The 22,530-nt window shown below is 45.6% G+C and overlaps 1 protein-coding gene across 2 annotated transcripts in view; it reads left to right on the plus strand.

Moving 5' to 3' along the window:
- Positions 1 to 22,520, plus strand: part of npas1 (neuronal PAS domain protein 1) — a 68,010-nt gene extending 45,490 nt beyond the window's left edge. Inside the window, exons 5-13 of one of the 2 annotated variants that reach the window (XM_037086080.1) lie at positions 7,465 to 7,532; positions 9,388 to 9,477; positions 16,748 to 16,922; positions 17,012 to 17,124; positions 17,547 to 17,743; positions 18,161 to 18,267; positions 19,239 to 19,386; positions 20,891 to 21,003; positions 21,098 to 22,520. In XM_037086080.1, the coding sequence (XP_036941975.1) occupies positions 7,465 to 7,532; positions 9,388 to 9,477; positions 16,748 to 16,922; positions 17,012 to 17,124; positions 17,547 to 17,743; positions 18,161 to 18,267; positions 19,239 to 19,386; positions 20,891 to 21,003; positions 21,098 to 22,170 (2,084 nt within the window). In that variant the 3' untranslated portion in view covers positions 22,171 to 22,520. The remainder of the gene's footprint in view (positions 1 to 7,464; positions 7,533 to 9,387; positions 9,478 to 16,747; positions 16,923 to 17,011; positions 17,125 to 17,546; positions 17,744 to 18,160; positions 18,268 to 19,238; positions 19,387 to 20,890; positions 21,004 to 21,097) is intronic. The other variant, XM_037086088.1, reaches the window with a different exon arrangement.
- Positions 22,521 to 22,530: the final 10 nt, after the last annotated feature.

Raw genomic sequence — 22,530 nt, forward strand, 5'->3', positions numbered from 1 at the left:
GACCCATGATGTTCATTCCCATTCAGTGTGTGTGTGCGTGCGTGTATGTGTGTGCGCACGAGGGTGTTTGTACCTATTTGCACGGCGCATTGAAGGATAAACCCTTTTATTTCAAATCATTTATATTTCAAAACCTCTCTGTATTGAGTACATTTTGCTTTGGGGATCAGTTTTTTTTTTTTATTTCCCTGCCTTTTTAAATGTCACATTAAAGGATAATTCCGTTTTCTTTTTCTGTTTCTTATTTTGTGTAGCTTGCGATAACAATGTGCTCACTCGGCAAACTAATTGAAGAGCAGCAAGATTGCAGAGAAGCAGTCGGACAACACAGCAGGGTCAGAGGACAGAATGTAAACAAGCTAACAGTTTAGTCAGAATAGTTAAACCACTTTATTCAGCTGGAAGAGCAAAACTGAGAGAACAGTTCGAATACGACTGACTTTTAGGAGTAATTTTTCCATTGAGCTTTGCTTTCTTTTCCAAATAAGTTCTTTGTCTAAAGAGTAACTCAAGTGAGGCTGGAAATTAGTGTTTGACTGCACTGAGCTCAGCTGGAGTTCACGTCTCCATCACAGTGAGGAGATCAGTTGCTGATGATCATGTTGTGATTTGAACCTTTTTTAAAAATCACTCTTTCTTTCCCGAGGTGACATACTGGAGCTATATGGAGTGAGAGCGGTGTTAAATATAACCATACTCTAAAATGGTATTTGAGTATCTTTGTGACAAACTGCCACTTTCTTGACCACTTTTGTTGAAAAACATCATATGTGCAAATAATGGCACAATACAAACAGGATCAAAAAGGTCTTTTCTCTCCCCCCACTGACTTCTGTACAATTTCTTTCCGAATAGTCCAATGGGGTGCATCGGAATGATCGGGCCTTTCTATAAAAAGAAAGACAGCATGACCATTAAGCCATCGCACCCTTGTGGCTGGCTGGTACTGAAACCCATTCTGACACGGGTCGGACTAAAAACTCAAAAGTACACATCAAATACATTTTTCCCAAGGACTTCTGTAGTTTGGGTTGTTCATATCACACTGAAGTCTTTATTCATCTGAAAACTTTGGCTTTAAAGGTGCAATATGTAAGAATTGGTGGACTGCTGTATTCACGATGACTAACGTCTAACTGCTGCTTCGCTGCTACAGCTACTACTATGACTCAGTTAGACATGAAGCTGGCGGCCCGGTGTGGGAGCCCAGAGAACCCCGTTGTTGTTTACAGCACCAGCACAGGAGCCTTGAACCTTGATTGACCAGGGCTAGCTGGGTGTCAGGCAAGATAGCTCTGCCTTACCGTAATGTCACGGCTATTATCGCTCCATATTCTGTCAAATTTTCAGTACATTTTTGAATGTTTTTTAACAAAAAGCCATATCTATTGCACCTTTAATGAGTTGTTTCTTGATACTGTCGTTTTGAGGCAAAACCCTAATATTTCTATTTGGGAGTTTTGCCATCACATGTGGAAACATACTTGATATGGATCTCTTCAATTTGTTAATTAAAGAATTACTAAGATTAACATTTCGGTCCTCTATCGGTTCCTTAAATCAGCTCAAACGTATCTTTGGCATTTCTGTGGTGCAATTTCCTGTTTCGTATTAACATGCACATTAGTTAATATCAGCATGTCCGCGACAAGCTAATATCTACAGTATAATCAATAACATAAGCCTGGCTGATAAATAACTTTGGGTGAGAACAGTCTTATCGAAATGAATAGAAGCTCTGGCCAGAACCAGATTGCGAAAAATTTGAATTTTTCCACAGTTGGTGCATTTTGAATGAAGTTATCTGGGTTATTATAGATTTTTTCACTCAAATTTGTTACATAAATTCTCTCTCCACAAATGGGTAGCAGCTCGGCCTTTAACAGGTGCAACGCAGCAGGTGGAGAACTCAGTCTTTTACAAGGTACAGTACAATGACAACTCACTGCCAGCAACAGGGCCAGCTGAAGTGTTTTACTGTCTCTGTTAGTGAGGTCAAACACACCTCTCTCCTCCCCAGCGTTGGTGACATTGACTTTCATTCAGCCCTCCGCTTGCTCCCTCTCTATCCCACCCCCCACCCCTCCGTTCTTTCATTGCCTCCGTTTCCCTCCCCTCCCTTCTGCCTCCCCCACCTCTTCGCGCTCTCTCCCCGCATCTGCCTCCCCTCTAATTCACGGCGTTTAAAGCAGCCGGGGCTTTTAAGGGAAGTTAATTGCACTCAAATTATGTTCGACCGCAAAAGGAGCGAGGGAGCGACGGAGGAGAGACACAGAGATGGAGGAGAGATGGAGGGAGGGATGGATGTCAGAGTGAGAAGATAATTGCGTCAGAGAAGGGACGCCGCGATTAGGGTCACTCTTTCTCCCTCTCTCTCTCTCTCTCTCTCTCTCTCTCTCTGTCTGTCGAGCGACCGAAACGTCACATTTGGATGGTAGTAAACAACTTGGCAGGTGATCGGGCTCTTGTTTTGAAAGGGTGAAAAAGACGGCAGCGGAGCAAGACTTGAGAGATGAAGACTGATAAGAAAAGAGAGAGAGAGAGAGGAAGATCTGTTTGATTCCCCCATTGTAACATCCTGACCTAAAGTTAAAAAGGTCGACACTGGGGGGGGTGGAAAGGCAGCCTCTGTGTATGTGAATGTAGATGGGATGTATAGGTGTGTGTTCTCGTGTGTGTGTGTGTATGTGTGGCCATCACTCATGGACTTAACTGGGACTAAATTATGTATTAGACAGAGGTATAATGGAAATCATTCAAATGAAATTTCTATCTTTTCTTCTCGTGGAGCGCTGGGGAGACCCCGAGAATTGACCTGCGAGTCAGACTATAATTAACGTGTCCGATCGCGCCCGGTCCCATTCTGCCTCCTATTCCCACAATGAAATTAAACCTCGTGGCAGAGTGCTGGGGAGCTAATAAAATGGGAGTGCGACAGAAAAGGGCCGACCCGGCGAGCTGGGGCTCACACACGGGTCCGCGTCCGGGTCCAGGTGCGCATTATTACATGCATGTACACAAGAACAATTCAAGTCTCACTGTCGAGTTTTACTTAATCAAAGTAATTGCCGACATCTGGGAACAAGGAAACAACAAAGTCAGACGGGGCGAGGAATGAGTCATCAGACAAGCAGACAGGTTATAAACAACAACAGTTTAGCTGATTGTTTGGAGGTAAAACCAAAAGTCGGTGCAGCCAAAAAAAAAAAAAAAAAAATGCTGGCAATAATCCCTTATTGCTGGTGCTTCAATTGGGCCATTAGTCATCAGTGTAAAGTGCTGCCTCATTAGATTTCTCTCCAAATGAGTACCATTACTTACTTCTTGACACTTTTTATTGAATATTGAATACTCGGGGTGTATTTACTGTGAATTGTGAGCCAAATAGGTCTGATTTCTGCGAGCCACGAGAAGGAAAATCTACAGCTGTGTGAGGTTAGCGCTCCACTTAAGTCTTTTCAGAGCCCAGCTGCTAATACGTGTCGATATTAAATGATTTAATTCAACTTTATGTGTCTGCCCTCAAATGGGAGGTGCACTCTATAAGAATTTTAGTTGAATACCAGCTAGCCTCGTCTTGTCCCATTCCAAAGCTCCTAATTCAGTGGGGTGAGCTAGCTGCCATTGGAAGCTTGTTTTGAGCATCAATTCGACAGGTGGCCAATTCTCACATATTTCATCTTTAAAACAATGTTTATATTGATCTGTTCATTTTTTGCGTGAATGCATCTGAGGTATCACCCAGGCCACCAGGTTCCTCGGCTCACCAAGAGTTTGTGCCGTGAAAATGCAAAGAACTACAGCAGTGTGTCATCAAAGGCACCAGAGAAGAAGGCTGAAAGATAGAAAACACAGATTTTACCAGTTAACAGCTTTGTACACAACTTCATTTATGAAATTGGCTTCGCAGTTTTTATTTTAGAGGAAGGACGTTAATTTACCAATCACAGACACACCTGATGCATTCTCAGTCAGTGAATCAGTCAATCTTAATTCGAATTGTGCCACTTTACAAAGTGAAAAATCATCTCCAAACTGAACAGGTCTGAACCTTACTCCTCGATTCATTTATTTATAAAGAACCAACATTTCCCCCACGAGCAAGCACTTGGCGACGGTGGCGAGAACAAAAAAAGTCTTTTAACAGGTAGAAACCTCGGAGCAGAACCGGTGGACAGCCACCTGCCTCGAGTGGTTGGGTTTTGCTGAGATCCATGCCTCCAACAACAGCTTGCACTTACAGTTACGGTAAATGCCACAGGTCCAGTTTGAACCAGGAGGTTCAAGGCTTCATTCGTCTTCCAAAAGAGTTTGACTGCTTTGGATATTTGCTCAGAACTTGTATGATCATCTAACTGCTTCTGTTTCTTGTCCAATCCGAATTAGTCTGAGTGACGACGCAGCATTCGCAGATCTTGGCAGTGAACTCGGTGACAACAGTGAAAGTTTCACCCGTAGGAATGATAACCAAAACTATTGAGAATGCACACTTTTTCATCAAGTGAGGGATCTTATGAACATTTTGGGTTGGGTCTGCATTCTTAGATCCCTGCAGTTCACTTAATGAGGATAATGTCATTCCTGATGGGAACGAGAGCCAGAACTAAAAAAAAAGACCCAACAACATTTTCTTGAAATGATTTTGGATGATTAGGTATTACGATATTACGGCGGTGATAATATATAACAAACAGAATCATGCAGGACCCTTTCACTCACACATACACACATGCACACACACATATAGAAGTAGGGGTTCACAGCACCACTACAGAAGGATCTTTGTTCTCGGGGTGAGATACCAACACCGCTCTCTCTCTTCACATGTGCACACATTCGTGCGTGTGTCTAAACACACACACGCACACACGCACACACACACACACACACACCAGGTCCAGTGTTTTGGTTTCCTGGCTGCCCTATTGTACCCTGGCAGTCTTTAATAAATGGTCCTCTGTGTATTTGTGTGTGTGTCTGTGTGTGTGTGTGAGTGCGTAGACTCATCCGTCAGCCCTGCTGGCCTCATGTCACATCCAGCGTTTCCTCCGCCCCGCTGACACTACTCAGCACTACTGATCACCCACCATCACCTTCACTCCTCCAGGGATCTGTGGCACACACGCTCACACACTATATATGTCTCTTTGGTTGTGAGGCATGCACAAACTATCTTCCTTCTGTGTGTGTGTGTGTGCGTTTGTGTTTGTGTATCCTTTTTGATTCATTCTCATCTGGTCATGATGGGGGTTGCTTCCTCCTCCAGACTCCCCTGCGCTGCAGCTCCATCGCAGCCCCACAAGGGAGCCTGACAGGCAGGCAGAGAGCGAGCCGGGCTCCCCATCCCCCCTCCAGGCAGCGACTGGCGAGGCTGAAGGGTCCCAGCACCAGACCCCCTTTCATAGGCCTGAATGGACCTGCCTTATTTATATTCACACTCCGTCACACAGGGGGACCCCAATCTCACAATGCCACTGTGGCTTTGTCCGGCAACTCTGTATTTATGTGTGTGTGTGTGTGTGTGTGAGAGTTTGTGTGTGCGTGCGGGTATTTGTGTTGTTTAATCGGAGGGCATGTTGCCGCTGTGTAGTCTGTGCATGAGAATTCATTGCTGTGTGTATTCCTGAAGTGTGTGTGTGTGTGTCTATAGCTCTAATGGAATGCCTCCCTCTTCTATTCACCGAACCCACATCACAAGCAGGCAGCTGGGCAATATATACGTGTGTGTGATTGTGTATGTGTGTGCGTGTCTGTCTGTGTGTGTGTGTGTGTGTGTTCCGACCCTCCCTCTGCGTTCAGTTGTAACCCAGAGCAGCGCTTTCATTTTTCTGTCATAACGTGTATTGATTTCCCTCAGCCTTGCAGCGACACAAACACACACTCACACGCACACACCCACACACGCACACACACACACACAAACACGTACACGCACATCCGATGATCCTTAAAGTCACGCACACACATGCACACATTCATATGCTCTTGTGCGCACACATTTTCGCGCGCACGCACACACATAGTTTGTCTCTGTCGGATAAGGAACATTGTGTTCAAAAGCAGCCCTGTTGGGGTGAGATTAGTTCTCACGTATGGTCCCCACTTTTGCAATCACACGCTCGCAGGTGCACACACACACCGTCACATACTCTTTTTGACATAAAACAGTAAATACGGCTGATTGCTAAATTAATCTTCCACGTCACTGCGGCCCCTCATGGCCGGCTTTGCTTGGGAGAAAGTGATCACTCTCGCCTTCCTTAGTGTTTTCTCATTTTCCCGGCCATACCCTCGCTGCTCCTCTCGTACCTATCTTCACCCCCCCTCCCCTACCTAACCACCTCCAACTCTATTTGTATTGTAATTGCCTTGGTAAACAGCACCACTTTGGCACTGAAGCAGCTCTGATAGCTTGTGTTTGGGATGCATTAAGAGAAGCGATGCAGACGCAGTGAATGTGTGTGTGTGTTAAGTTTGTTTGCGTGTCTGGCGGCAGTTGAGCTGTGTGCGTCACACAGCAGCCCCCTCCTTATGCTCACTTTCTTTTCTTTCTTTTTTTTTTTTTTTTCCAGACAGCCGCGACCGTTTCGGTCGATTCTTCTGTTTATCAGACATGATTGGTTCAAGTCTCTCACTTTTCATTTCGGTGCAGAGTCAAAGATGTCACAGAGATGCAGCGTGATTACAAAACCCCCACTGAGTCAAATTTACAGATGATTCTGTATAATCACTAATATGTCATAGCTGCATTCATCTGAAAGCAGGGGAGCTGCCAAGTTCATCAATATCGCCTTACTTATAGTTACAAAACGCAGCTTCACCTGGAGTTCCTTCGCCTCGTGTGGTTAATTTCTTATCCGGAAAAGTGAACTTTAACATTTGAAAGGATGCATCTCAAAGGATGCAATGACTGCTCTTACTCTTTCTGACATGTGTAAGGATACGAACAAATAAAAACAAGCCTTGAAAATGTATTTTTAAGCATTTCTTGCATGTCAGCGCCTCTGTCCCTCATCCTGTTTCCTGTCACTCTTCAGCTGCACTGTCCAATACAGAGCCATGAAAAAGGCCCGAATATATACATTTTTATGCTTTTATTAGTGAGTTGGCTGTAGAGCGATGACATACAATCAGAGGAGAGAGAGATTGGAACAACGCGCAACAAAAGGACTCAAGCTGTGAACTTTGCAGTTAAACCCTGAGAGCACCTCCTTTTACAACATTTAATTTCCATCTTATCGAAATGATTTCATACATATTTTTGATGTAACTGCAAATTTTGCGTCTCTAAAGTACATTATGTGCTAGTTAAACTCTCACTGCCTCAGATTTTCCCTAATATGTAATGATAAAATTTGTATGAGTGGTAAGAGTGACCAGGGATCCTAAAACTTCTTCTCTTATCATGATTGTCAAAAATGTATGTAGGTGTCTGATGAATGTTTGCCTCCTTTCTCTCTGCAGTAAGACGATCATCCCACTCTCTGGCCATGGACATGTTTGAGCAGCACCTAGGGGCGCACCTCCTGCAGGTAAAGACCACCGCATCTCTTTTTCTTCTTCTTCTTCTTCTTCTTCTTCATCATTCAAATTATATAGCATCACAGCTGTTCCGCGACAACCACGTTTCCTAAACTTTTCCACAAGTTCAGAAAAACTTCCCCGTTCTCGAAAAACACATTTTTCAGATGGGGTTTGAATTGGTCTGATAATTTAAGAGGTAGAATTTTCCCAACCCATAAAAGCATGATCTTCATCCCTCCGTTTGTCTGAAAAGTTTAAAATCTGTCGGGTGTATTCCTTGACAGACAAGCTCATTTGTGACTGCCTCGTGCTGCACGTGTGTCGCTCCCCGACTCACGTCTTCTTCCCCTTCGGTCTCTCAGACTTACATTTTCCGAGCAAACACATGCTCTCGCGCTCGCACACATGGACGGGCGCACATCTCATAAACCTCAGATGCTCGGACGATATCGCCGGCTGCCAAAGAATGCCTCCCTTTGCACTGACAGATGAATGGAGCCTGAGGGGGATTCTGGGGCAGGAGGGTCTGCGGGGATGACGAAATGTAGGATGTAGAGACAAAGGCTCAGGGAAGGTGCAGGGAAGGTAACACTGCAGATTGTACTTTAGACAAGGAGAGAGAGTGAGACCTTGAAGGATCTTAATGCCTTTTTATGTAAAGTTTAAAGGCCGCTATACAAATACATTTGCCTTTCCTCGTCTGGGAAGGACACAGGTCGGAAGTGGGAGAGAGGAGACGGGAGAAGGAGCCGAGAGTTTTTCGAAGTGAGGTTGTGGTAAAACAAAGAAACGTTACATATGTCTGCTCTCCGCCGGCATTTTAAAAAGAGGAAGGGGGAGGCTTAGGGAACGGCGCTGATAGAAATCAAATTAACGCTCCAGAAAAACTGTATGATTCTTCCCCTCCCAGCCGTCCTCCCGCCGTAATAGCCTGATAATTGCACTTTAGTTCTCCGACATTCAGGCGGCTGGTTTCTCCTCGCCCGCGACACACGACGCCCCACACCCCGGCCACGCATTTGCATACTGGATGTGTCAGTTGCATAAATTACCACTGCCACTTTAAGCACTGGGCCGCCAAAATAGCAATCATTCTTCTAGAGCAAAGTGGCCCTGGTCTGTGCGCCTGTGTGTGTGTGTGTGAGGCTGTGTCGGCTCACTCCTGGATGCTTGTTATGACGATTAGTATTATTCTCTGAAGCAGTCCTCTCTAATGGTCTGGCTGTATACCTTTCACTTCTCATTAGAATCACTGCAGGCTGTAATGACTCTGGTTCTATCTGTGTCTGCGTCTGTACTGGTGTCTGGGTGTGTGTTTTATATGTGCGTTTACGTGTGTGGCCGGAGAAACCAGGACCAAGCTTTGGTTCTGAGTTTATTATAGCTGATTGAAACAGCTCCGGTCCATGAGCTCAGTTCCTCCTATCTCCTCTGCTCTGTTTGTTTATGTGTGTCTGTATGTGCACACTCATCTGAGTTTATGAATGTGTGTGTGAGTGTACATGTGGAATAGCTCCTGTGCTGCTTTCTGTGTGTTCAGTTATGCACTTCTTGTTGTTGAGCTGTTGTGTGTAGCTGTAGCTCGCATCTATGGGAGTGTTTCATATCTGTTCAATTTATTCGTGTGTGTGTGTGTGTGTGTGTGTGTGTGCACATGTTTGTGTGTGTGTGTGCGCGCTCCCGCGTGCGCTTGTGAATTGAGAGAAGGGGCCGAGGGGTGACGGCTTGTTTGTTCTCTGGCTCATTGTAATTTGTTCGATACACACTAATTGCTCTAATTTGTCTGTCTTGTTTCTGTTTGCCTTTGTGTGTGTGTGTGTGTGTGTGTGTGTGTGTGTGTGTGTGTGTGTTTTTATGTGACAGTCTCTGGATGGCTTTGTGTTCGTGGTCAGTAGCGAGGGACGGTTCCTCTACATCTCAGAGACAGTTTCTATCTACCTGGGACTCTCACAGGTAAGACGACCTCAACGCACACACACACACACACACACACACACACACACTGGAATAATCCTTTGTATACGAGTGCATTTGCACACATGTGCCTGTCTTCTGCTTACACTTTCATATCCCCTCCCAGGAGTGTGTGTGTTTGTGTGTGATGTGTGTGTGAGTGTGAATATCTTTGACTGCACTCTTTGCGCTCATCTCTGGAGTGCAACTCTCTCGGGGGCAATGCTATTCTCTCTCTACCTCTCTCCACCGCCCTCTCTCCCTCTCCAGGTGCTCACCTCTGTTGATTGCCTGTGGCCTCTTGTACTGTGAATGTTAAGTCCTGCCATTTTGCCCAGATGCATAAATAATAACAGTAATTACTGGCCCAGCAATCAAAGTGTCGCCCCAGCGCGCTGGGCCTGTCTAGGGGAACAAATCGATAGGCATCTTAAAAGCCACATTGATTGTAGGGAGGGGGAAAAACACCAAGGGGGATGGGAAGATAGATAGAGACAGCCGGAGAGAGAAAGAGAGGGGGAGGAAAAGGAGGAGAGGTGTGATAAGAGAGAGATGTTTGGAAGTAAGAGGAATCGGTACAGCATGAGAGAGGCAGAAAGAGAGGACAGTTAGTGCTACAATAACACAAGTAACTGAGTGTTTTTTTAAACGTGGACATTTGCTGTGATTGAGGGTCTGCCCTTGGCGACTTTAAAGCTCAGTCTTGGGACAACACGCACACTCTGTATGTACGTTGAATGAGTCATCGGTCACTGTAAACACTGGCTGTGATGAGATGGCTGAGACGGGGGACAAAACCCACCGTCCAATTCTGTGTAAAAATGCACTGTAAAGTAGGGCAGACAAATCAAGCGGGCATCTGCCAAAGTGGCAGCCGTTTTTGGTACGACGCGGCTGTAATGTATGAATATGATACGGGCAGTGCTTCCCTGCCAAGCCACGGCAGAAGGATGCTCGCTGGTAGGTTTGTTTCCAGGACACGACACGGACAAGTGAATACGTTATTTTCAACTGAACTTTGAAAAAATGCCCTCCCTTTCTTCAGCTAAACACAAAGAACTAACTGAAGTCCCAACAGCACCTGACGTAAGCGTAGGTTTCAATTTATATTTCAGCACTGAATTTCACCCATTGATGGCACCAGATGGATGTATTATACAGGCCATATTGTTCTTTAATTATACTGCTCACAGTTACTGTGTTGGCAATCAAGGATATAGAGCAACGATGGGAAGACTCCCATTTCCTCATTACTCAGTAGGAGACTCGTGCCAGTACTGCTCCGTGCAATCACCGTTCTCTCCTCCTTTCACTCGATATGATATAGAGCAGAAACTCATGCAGAGGAAGTTTTCATTGGAGGGCTTTTTGTTTGTTTAGGGTTTCTTTAACTTCCTCAAAGAGTGTGCGGCTAAAAAAGCTCTAGTTTGTGTCCTCTATAGTTGAAAGTTTCATACCTGTTCAATGTTTCTGTCATTGCTTCTTCAGATAAGTTACAGGGTTTGTTCAAAGAGCTCTGGATGAAAAACTGACACCTGCTAACATCCAGCCTCCTCCCTCTTCAGTGGGAAAGATTACAATCTATATTCAGTCAGAGGCTAAATCACTCTGCAGAAGTCACGATAGTCTACTGGCTCCAGCTCCACTCGGCAGTGATGGAAGAATGGCAATTGGCTGCACCCGCTACTTTTGACCCCCTTTGAGCGACGATGCTATGATGCGCGTTGAAGTTAAAGACGGACATTGGCGCGTGAATACTCTGCCATCTGTCTCTGTTCAAGCAGTCCTTGGGCATGAACTCCTTAGCTACTTCCATCATCACCTTTGGAAAAAAATAACGTGTCTAATTCAGAGTGCTGATTGTTATTGATTGTTTAGAGTTTTTAGAGACAACTTTTAATGTCTCCTGGATGCTGCTTTCTTCTGTTCAGTGTTTTTTCCGGTGCATTCGCGACACTGAACATGACACACCAGAAAAAAGCAAACAGGCAGACTCATCTGCTGTCAATAGGATGTGAGTCAGTCGTCTGTTTCTAGCTCGCCTTCATTTTGATGTAAAAATGATGTTAGTGTCGTTGGGCGTGGTCACAGTTGTCCTCTGTATAGCCGCATCCAATAGTGATGTCACGGTCTACTGAAACAACCTGCAGTTCACCTGTACATCAGTGCAGCAAGATGAGATGTTTAGAAAGATTTTCCAGGTTTGTTAAGCTACTCTTTGTAGCTGCCAAAAGCGAGCGGCACGCCGGCCTCAACAGCTTCACATTATGAAGAGCCAGGATAGAGAGGAAAAATGATCACAGTGGCCAGTAACCCTTTAAATGAACATATGGGGGTGCGATTATTGTATTATGTGCAATAATCTCGTTTTTTTTAGCTCGACAAATACATAAATAATGCACACTCAAGCATAAAGATTAAAACACACAAGGGCCAAAAAATAAATAAAAAATTCAAAGATAAGCAGCCGAAACGGACGAGAGGTGAGAGAGATGTTGAAGCCAGGAGACAGGACAGAAAGGGAAGATACAGAGAGACAGAGAGAAACATATAGAACCCGACAGACAATTACAAGAGAGAAAGAAAACAAAGGAGAGCAATGTGGGAGAGAAAGAGAGACAGTGGTAAAGAGGAGAGGGAGAGTCTGAGTGTGTAAATAGAGTTTAAATGTGCAGTAGGAATGAAATTCGCCTTGGGATCGCCTAGGTAAACAAGACAGCCGAGGCTTTTGGTGGAGATGCTAATAAAACAGAGCTGTTCTTATCAGCTGAGCAGATGGCCTAACCCATCACATCTACTCAAACAGGGCCTAAGCCATCAGCATTCTAATGAAATTATTTATGATCGAAGATTACGTTCAAAACCTTGAACATATATCGCCACGTTTACCTTCCAGAGGAGATGAGAGCAGGCGGGTGGAGACAGGAGGGGGGGATCGGAGGGGGGGTTATGATGAGAAAGAGAGGCAACCCGAAAGGGCAGGTGGAGTTAGGAGTTGAGGAGATGAGTTAGGGGGGATATGAGAGTATATAGTGTGTTTATGGACACAAGAGAAACATAGAAAAAGAGAGGAAGAAAAGGTGGGAGGGAGAGGACGAGAGCACATTACTGGAGAGTGGAGTGGAGGCGAGGCGGTCACAGGGGAGAGAGGAAGGACAGACAAACAAACGATGTTCTGAGTGAAAAAGTGTAACTGGTGGTTTGTTTTAGAGGGCAAGTCGCCCCCGTGGACCGCCGTCTCCTGTCCCCCCACTGTCTGACCCCTCTGCCCTGGCTTACACCCTGGGCTTCTCCCCTGACAGGGGGGTTGCTTAGCCGGCTTAGCCCAGGTCAGGCACCTTGACCAAGGGCACAGCCTGCCGCCCACTCCCCTGACGCCTCCAGGTATCATTTTTCTTCACACCGGGTCTCCGGGCCGGAAGCACGGGGATAAACTTGGGAATGCCACATTGCAGATGGGGGGAAGGGGTGAGAAGGGGGGGCGGGGGGCATGGGAGGAAGTAGAGAAGGATGGATGGAGGAGAGGACAAGGAGACAAAAGGCAGGAGAAGGATTGGAAGGATGGAGAAGTAAAGAGTACGAAAAGGGATAAATGGGGTAAAGAGAAGGGAGGAAGGGTGGTAGATTAAGGGAGGAGAGAATTGATCTGGGAATGGTTAGTATGCAGCCTCCGCTCCCCCTCCCCCCTCTCCCCCTCCCTGCCTCTCTCCTCTCCCATCAGTCAGTGAGGGCTGAGGGCTGAGAGTGTGTTGTGGACCACTGCCCGGATGCCTCATACATATTAAAGCCCCCTGCTATTATTTATATCATGTCTCTCCTTCCCCTGCTTGCTGCCCTCCTCCTCCCGCCCTCACCCCCCCTCCTCCCCCACCACCGCACTGCCATACATACATACGTGCACGTGACACACACACCAGAGGTTCACACGGATGCGCTGACAGACAACCGCTCACACAAACAGTGACACACAATGACATGCGGAGGCACAAAAACCGACAGTCTAGTCACATACGCGGAGAAACAGAGGCGCGCCGTGTGCTCGCATATGCACAAACACACACACACAAACACACACACACACACTTGGAGAGATTTGAATGATCTCGGTCTCTCCTCACGTCTCCCTTCGCGCCACATTCTATACCTGTTTTTATGTCTGAGCCTGACTCATCCTCTCAATCGCTCCGTCTCTTTCTCATCTTCTCATTTCTGTCTGATCTTTTTTTCCAATCCCTCCCTCCTGCCCGTGATGGAGAGATATTATACGGATAGGTCTTAAGCCCGGTAAAGCCCATAAGGACCTGTTTGTCTCTCTACCTTGTTTTCCAATACCACAGGGCCAGGGGGATCGTGTCTCTTTCAGATGGCCGGTCCAGTGTTCAGTGAGCAGAGGTAAATGTAGTCCTTGTTTAGAAAGAACCTCAAGAATTCCCCTTAGCAGAAGAATCGCTATTCATAAAACACAACAGACGACTTGACCGCAGACAGACGGACAGATCTCGATATAATCAGTTATAAAAGACGTCTAAAGCAAGGTTCATCTAGAGTTTTAGAAACCAAACCCAGTCCATTTACTTGTCAGATATCCAGCCTCTTAGTGCATAGATGCAAACTCTTAATTTTTAAAACATTAATGAACGCGTCAGTTTTGATGTCAGAATCAAAAGGAATGTGGCAGAAGGGATCCAGCACCTAGTAATTACACTGCCAACGTTATATCTGCATAATGAAGAGAAGAGGGATCAGAAAGAAACACTTATCCTGTACATTCAGGGTGTTGTGAAGCTTTCATATAGCCTCACCCCATTAATACACAGGATATTTAAATTTGAGGCCTTAAACATACATACAAGGATGTTTTGTGGAATTGAAAAAAATATTTGCAGAAATACTTCTTAAGGAGTTACAGTAATAACTTAGTTCCTTTTTTTCATGCAATCTTTTACAACTTTTATAGCGAGTATTAGCGAGTTGTTTAGACTAGCCGTCCGACTCGCAACTGTACAGTTTTGGTTCGCTGTTACTAGCATCATTTTTTGTCTACAATCCTCCTGTAAACTACCTGCTCAGCATCAGACAGACACAGTTAGCGACTAGCTGGTGAACATAGTTGAGCATTTAGTAGCTAAACATTCATACTGTATATCTCGCCCAGAAATTGGTGGAGACCAAAAACAGAGCAAAAACTGGACTTGCATTCATCAGATGGACAGAAAGACGCCCGTATACGAGAGATAATTTAGCTCCATAACTGCCGGTTGGGTAAATAAGGAAAAGTGTGCGACCAAGTTACAATTTCAGTTGTCAAAGTTAAGTGGTTTAAAAAGTCAGCTGTTGCAGACAGATGGAGGCTACATATCCTTAGGTTTTGTAGGCTAATGTATAAAACATTTAAGAGTGAAATTAAATGTGTAGTTTTAAAAGGAATTTAAATAAAACGTTTTCAATGTAAATTGCTTAAAAGTGATTGTTGGTATCCAATGACAACTCAAAGGTTCTCATTTTCTTTTTTTAAAAAGACAAGGGTTTAAAAAAATGTTTTAACTATATTTGAGACCTTTGTGCTGCATCTACTTTAGCAAATTTAGTGCTGATGATGAATAAAGGAGTCTCATAGTGGGGGAATGAAGCTCTGTAGTCTGGTGGCATGGCAGCAGGTACTTCTGTATGTTTTGTCAGATGCTAGCCAACACCTGGGAGAAATGAATACATAACTCTAGACCTCAAACACATTCTGTGGAAATATAAACAACACAAACATGCATATCCTACTATGATATTTTCTCAGCTAGATACTACCACCAAGCTAACAGTCAAGTGTGATCTTAAGTGATGGGCTAGCTTAGCTATAGTCATTCAAAAACTGTACTTGACTTAATTAATTTCACCTCAGATAAAAGTCATCAAAAATATTGTTTTACAGGATAAGAGAGAATTTAATCAAATAAAAACAAAACATATCTATCGTGAACCCAGAGATAAGAGAACAACAATTATCAGGCCCCCTCTGTGCTCAGTATTTGAATTGATTGAAGCATTTAAGAAACTTTCAAGGTTCATTTGCACCTGGGTGCCTTTTCTTCACGTCTTACACATCTATTTCCAATCATCTTATTTGTATTTTGGGCTTTAAAAAGCTCAGTAGGTTGCCGTTTTCACATATTTTTTGAATCTGGTAGAGGCACACTTTTTTCAGTGCCTGGGGTAATTAGTCCATATGGTGCCCATCAAATCTAGTACTTAATAATATGTTTATTACAGGTGGCACAATTATAAAACACAGGGCACCCCCCAGGAGATTTAAACCCCGCCTGGGACTAAGAACCTCTGTCTCTCATCCTCCTTCACTCGGCGGGGTTTCCTCCATCTTTACCCCTTCTGTGTTCACTCATCGTCCACCGCCGCTCTCATTCCTCCGCTCCCGCCTTCCCCCGTTCCCGCTCCTTCCTCTCCCCCGGCTGTGATGTCCTTGAGGGCCTGCTGAAGCTCCCATAAAGCCTGCAGTAAATGGCTCTAATCCGGTAATAAATGGCTGTGTCCTACAGACAAGGGTGTGAGGCTGCTGCAGCCACGGCTTTATCAGATGGAATGGTATTGGCACACACATGCACCGACACACACACACTTTCACACGGATGTAATAGAAGCTGCATGCATGCTCTCTCTCACACACGCTCATTTATACAGCTTCAGATGGAATCATATCTGCTCCAATTGTGCTGCTTTTATGGATGCCATGCAAGAGCTGCGCCACTATTACCTTTAAATGATTAGAGATGCGACTGTGATGCATTATGATGATAGGATCGTATAGAGCTGTAGGAGCTGTTGCATCGCTCTTTATGCCTGCTGGGATAGACTGTAACTGAATGAAGGAGCAGGGAGGGACGTGAGGAATAAGAAGAATAGTAATGTGACCTTTGAAGATACTTGGAGTTCACCTGTTTTTAATCAGCAAATACAATTGATTTTTATCCTCCCCTGGTTTTTATTTGTGTAATACTGGAGTCACTCGGTCCTCTGAGACTGGACTTAAATGTATGTGTGCGTGTATGTGTGTGTGTGTGTTGTGGGAATGTCTTACAACCTCCATAGTCCTTGTTGAGTTGTAACCCAGAGCAGCGTTTTCATTTTCCTGTCATAACGTTTATTGATTTTTCCTCCGTGTGTGTGTGTGTGTGTGTGTGTGTGTGTGTGTGTGTGTGTGTGTGAACTCGCTCGAGGTATATGTGCTCTTCTGTTTCTGATCCGCATGTGTGTTTCTCTTCAGGTGGAGCTGACCGGCAGCAGTGTGTTCGACTACATCCACCCAGCGGACCACGTCGAGATGGCCGAGCGGCTGGGAATCAGGCCGCACCTGAGGGCCGAGGCCGGCTGCCTCACGACTCCAGAGAGCGCTTCCAGCTCCGCGTCCACCTCCTCCCTGGCTGGTACCCCTGAACCAGGTACTATCAATTTATAGAGCGAGAACTGAGAGAGGTAATATATAAGGAGATCATTTTTGTTAAATTCTTCTTTCTCTTATCCTCAACAGCTCCCTCCAGTCCTCATTCTCCTGCTGACGAGCCTCCCGACCGCGGCTTCTTCATCCGCATGAAGTCCACGCTCACCAAAAGAGGCCTGCACGTCAAGTCTTCAGGATACAAGGTACGATCATTCGTCATGATCTGAAAAAAAACATTTTTTATTATTCACACTTTTCCTATTTACTTGCTTGTTCCTGGAAGGATAAAATAACAAGCAGACCTTTTGTCATTTTGTTTGCCGCTGCCAGGGTTTCATAGCTCTGTCAAGTTGGTCGTTTCAGTGTATTTTATGGCGGTGACCTTATTTCACACCGGACCGCTGCTCATAACAGTTTACTGCCATCGCAGCTGTAATGTGATGGCTGCTGCATTCTTTAGCTCAGGATCTGACTTTGTGTTGTTTTTATGTCAGATGTATGTTAATGAATGTTCTGTTTCTGAGTTCCTCTTGCTGTTCCCGTTATTGTCTTCATCCTGGATCGTGCCTCTTGTGACCTTGCCTGAAGTGAACACACACACACACCGTTGTCTTCTGCCCATCAGGTGATCCATGTCACGGGACGAATCCGGTGCCGCCCTTCGCTCGTGCCGGGCTCAGCGCGCTCAGTGCGTCGGCCGATGGGTTTGGTCGCGCTGGCACACACACTCCCGCCCTCCACACTTAATGAAGTCCGCATGGAGAGCCAAATGTTTGTCTTCCGAGTGAACATGGACCTACAGGTCACATATTGTGAGAACAGGTAAGTTGTGAAGTTGTGAAGAGAAAACACAAGAAATGTTTTTAGTCCTCCAGTGAACTCTGATCCTCCACCAGTTACTGTTCAGACTGAACGAGTGTTCTCCTATAAATATTTGGGCGTCTGTGTGGATGATGCTTCATCCTGGAGTGCACATCGGAGACTAACAATAACAGAGCCTGTTACTGTTTTTTCACGCAGTATGGACAGTTTCTCTGTTCTAGCTGTCACATTGAATACATACAAAGGCAGATTTTTTTTTCTTAAATGTGTAAAGTCTCGTATCGCTTTTCCAGTGCTTCCACTTTCATGTTTTTTCATGAGTAGCTGGCAGAGCATCCTGCCAGGTGGTGGATTCGGAAGACACACCTGCTACTGCTTAGACAAACGTGCGTTTTTGTTTTTCCCGTTTCTTCACAGGATCTCAGAATATATGGATCTGACCCCAGCAGAGGTGGTGGGACAAACCTGTTACCACTTCATCCACGTAGAGGACCTGGAAAACCTCCGGCAGAGCCACGAGGACTGTGAGTCACAACATGTGCAAAAGTACCCTAAAGTCATACTTGAGTGGAAGTGAAGACATTGTGTAAAAATATTAATTTGAGTTAGTAAACATAACAATTGTACATATATTTACATGCAACCTTAATCTGTATATGAGGGGTTTTTTCCTGGTCATCGGAATCTGTTTCCTTTTCTTTTCCCCCTTTTTTTTTTTTAATCTGATGCCAACTAAATAAATTAATTTCAAAATGTGCTACCTTGGTTCTGATGCAGTATTCAATCTGAAAAGTAACAGTAGTGGAGTAAACGTACATCACCATCAAAATGTAGCAGAAATCGGAAATACTCAACTCGAGTTTCTGCATATCTGCTGTTTTGTACACTTTGGAGACAAATATTGCACTTTTGTACAGCTCTGTATTTATTTGATAACTGTAGTTACTGGTTACTTTACAGATTACATGCTACATCAGAGTGTACGTTTCACAATTTTACATGGATTCGAGCTATCCTGAAAATGATATCAGATACGATAATCAGTCAATCTATTGTATACAGTAAATATATGTAAAGGTATTTGTACTTGGATTTTACTTGTACTTTTGATATGTGAAGTACATTTTAGCCAGAAAATGTCTGTTTATATTAACGTACAATTAAAATCAGATACTTTAAGACTTTTACTCAAGTACTACTATTCAAATGGGTGACTTTCACTTTTACCAGAGTAATTATTTTATGATACACTGATGTGTAATTTACTAAATTGATCCCCCCTTTTTAGTCCAAAGAAATGTCTGAACTTGAGGGCGGCTTGATGGATGGAAGAGAGCCTGTTGAAACCTCTCTGTCCTGTTGTGATCGGCGCCCTCTGCTGCCGTCACCATGAACTGCCAAACCAACACCTGTCCTCTTCTCTTCCCTCCCCTCAATCATCCGTATCCTGTACCACATCCTTTTCTATTCAACCGTCCACCCCGTCTCCTCCCAGTGCTGAGGAAAGGCCAGGTGGTGACCGGCTACTACCGCTGGCTCCAGAGGAGAGGAGGCTACCTGTGGATCCAGTCCACCGCCACCGTCTCCATCAACCACAAAGCCCCGCACGAACGCAACGTCATCTGGGTCAACTACGTCCTGAGGTCAGTGCAACTGCTGCAGAGCCACACTTTTTTTTATTTTCTTTTTTAACTGGAGGACTGCTGATATGAGCTGAGTTTATATATATGCGGGCACCATACTGTGTACAAAGATCCTTTGAAGGGATAGATGATGAAATGCAGAGGGATTATTGGACGAGTTTCGCTCCCTCCGACATGTGAAAAACTGACGAGGGAACTTTAAAAAAACAGTGACATCAAAGCCGAGCACATTACCAGTTAATGTTAACGGCTAAAAACTTAATAGCTACTTTAGGTTTTGGTATAAATATTGAAGATTTTTATTTAAAATTATAAGATGACAGAAATTTGAGTTATCTTAAGTCATCTCATGTTTTATAGATTTTAGATTAATTTGAGGTATTTCTTGCCCTAAAAACAGATATTTTTTCTCTAGTTAAAATGACAGATTATGATTTATAATTACCATTTTAGTGAGCTAATTCAATTTAGAAACACAACCTAAACCTTTATAAGCATTCACAGTGATCAGTGTTATGACAGACAGTGAGCTCATCTGACTTTTTTCATGAATAACTGTGTTAAATGTTGTTAATTTACAAATTTTGTCAAAATTATGTATCGAACTTGTGTAGAAGTCATCACTCATGCAGAGTCTCCAGTGACAGTATTACAGCATTACTTATGCACCGTCTAGTGTCATTACTCTGAACTGGCAGGCATGATCTTATAAGAAGGCTCTGAGGCTGATTAAAGACAATTGCTTTCTGTTTCAGTTTAAATTACCTGTTAAATGTGGCATTTCTCTTGTTTAAGGCTATATTTATTTACTACACGGGCACAACACCTGCAGTAACCTCGACAAAACATGCTTTTCCCCGTATTTCCTTCTCGTACGTACACACACACACACACACACACACATTCAGGCAGAAACTGATGCAAATATACTCATCGCCCCACACACACACACCACAAACACGGCAGGTAACACAAATACATGCACAGCGAGCAGCAGTCAGACAAAAACAAGAGGAGTAGGCTGAATTTCAATGCTAATTGGACTGAAGCTATATAATTACAACAAATGGATGTCAGAATTTTGGGGCTGAATGGTGTTTTAGTTAATTAGTGCTGTAATTACAAGAGCTCATTAACTTCTCCAGCAGCCTCCTCCTTGTCTGAGCTTAACTGTGTATAGGTGGGCTGCTGAGAGTGTGTATGTGTGTGTGTTTCTGTGTGTGTCTTACAGGGTGGGGTCTACCTACTGTGTGTGTGTGTGTGCGTGCTAGGTGGAGGTTAGAAGGGTGTGAGGCAGTTTGGCTATTGGAGGTTGTTATTAGTCTGATTATATGTTGTTTCCATCTCTAAGTATTCACTCAAATCAGCACGCCACTAGCGTTTTTTTTTTTTTTTTAAGCTGTAAGTGGTTCTAAGTGGTAGATGATCATTTGTGTTTATGGCCACCTTTTTTTCTCCCTCCCTTCCTCCATTTTTACATCCATCCGTCACTCCGTCTGTCCAGTCGAACGGAGCTGCCCGACACTCCTCTGGACCTGCTGCAGCTACCGGAGAACGTGAGAGCAGAGCGGCTTCGGGTCAGCTCGCCCCCCACCAACAGCTCCCCACAGGCCCGAGGTAGGACAGCATGCACTCACCTGAATACCTTCCAACAACGCCCCCAAACCCGCCTGAACCTCTTCCTATCATTAAAATCTCTCTTCCTCCCCAGGTTCGCAGCCAGCGAAGACCTCAGTGGGGAAGAGTGAACCCGACACTAAAGGCAGAGACAAATTCACTGCCTCCGCCATCCCATCAGAGGACAGGAGGAAGCGCCTGCTGAGGTCCGAACCCGAGGGCGCTCCTCCTGAATCCCGTCGCAGGCTGGAGGAGCTCCGTCATGCAGAGGAGAGCGTGTCAGCCTCCTCTGACCTGGCGAGCGAAAGCGAGGGGGAGGAGGAGGAAGAGACAGAGTGGGACCAGGGGGGAGACAGCGACAGACTGAAACAGGAAGACAGTGGGGGAGGAAGTAAGCAGAGTAGGGGGGGAGAAACCCCGACCAGAGGGGAGAGGGGGGGGCGGGTGCACAACGGCCGGGCTGTGATCCAGCAGCTGAAGAGCGTAGTCACCCCGTCTCCCCTGCCCGGCAGCCCCAGCATCAAGACTGAGCACGAAGCCCTGAACAGCGGGGGGCGCTGGGGGTCGCACACACAAACCTCCACCCAGCCCCAACCCTCACATGCACACACGCCCTCCAGCAGCCTCAACGGCGACAGCCCCACCACCCCGATCCCTGACTCCTCTTCCAGCAGCGAGGCCCCCCCGAAAGGTTTGTTCACTCCCCCATCCCCAGCTTTGTCCCCGGCCATGTCCGTGTCCTCCCCGCTGCCCCGTGATGAGAGGTCCGTGTCGGGGGTGGTCAGTCGGAGCAGTGGCGGTGCAGGTGGCGGTCCTGACTTTGAGCTGCTCCAGAGACTGGCTGCAGGCGGCGCAGCGGGGCGGGTCCTTTTCCACCCCCTTGCCCTCGGCCCGCAGGGCCCTCAGAGCCTCTACGCCCCGAGCACTATCCGCTATGCTCCACCTGAGCTGCCCCCCTCCCACCACCACAGCGGAGGACACAGCGATGGCCTGCAGCTACGCTCGGACCACCACAAGGGACCCCCGCCAGCCTTCTTCCCCCACCTACAGCGGTTGGCTGGCCTGCCACCCTTCAGTGGTTTCTCCCCGTCTGACAACCCTTTCTCCTCCGGCCTGCCCTTCTGTATGAATGGACTGAGGGGGGCTGCAGGCTCCGAGGAGGACTGAGACTCAGAGGGGAGGAAGTGAGAGGAGAAGATGAAAATGAAGGACGGAGCAGAGTGACAGACCAGAAAGAGAGACGTTGAAAAGGGCAGGAGAGACAGAAGTGGCAGGACATTAAGCCTCTGAGGACGTTACTAATTGGACAATGAGTTGAATAACTGCGATCTAAAATATGTGACAAGTCGCTGCCGCGGGGAATTACAGCGTCCGCCTGCTGTGGACAAGTGACAGTGACTCTCCGAGAAAACGGGACATGGAAACTTTTGACTGGTCGTCCCTCAAGACTTTCTGTCTCTAGAACAATAATGAACTCCGCTCTGTGTCTTTCTTTAGATGACTGTGTTGATTTCTGTGTCTCTTCCA

The sequence above is a fragment of the Acanthopagrus latus genome, chromosome 2 (genome assembly GCF_904848185.1).
Source record: "Acanthopagrus latus isolate v.2019 chromosome 2, fAcaLat1.1, whole genome shotgun sequence".
In the NCBI taxonomy this organism is placed as follows: Eukaryota; Metazoa; Chordata; class Actinopteri; order Spariformes; family Sparidae; genus Acanthopagrus; species Acanthopagrus latus.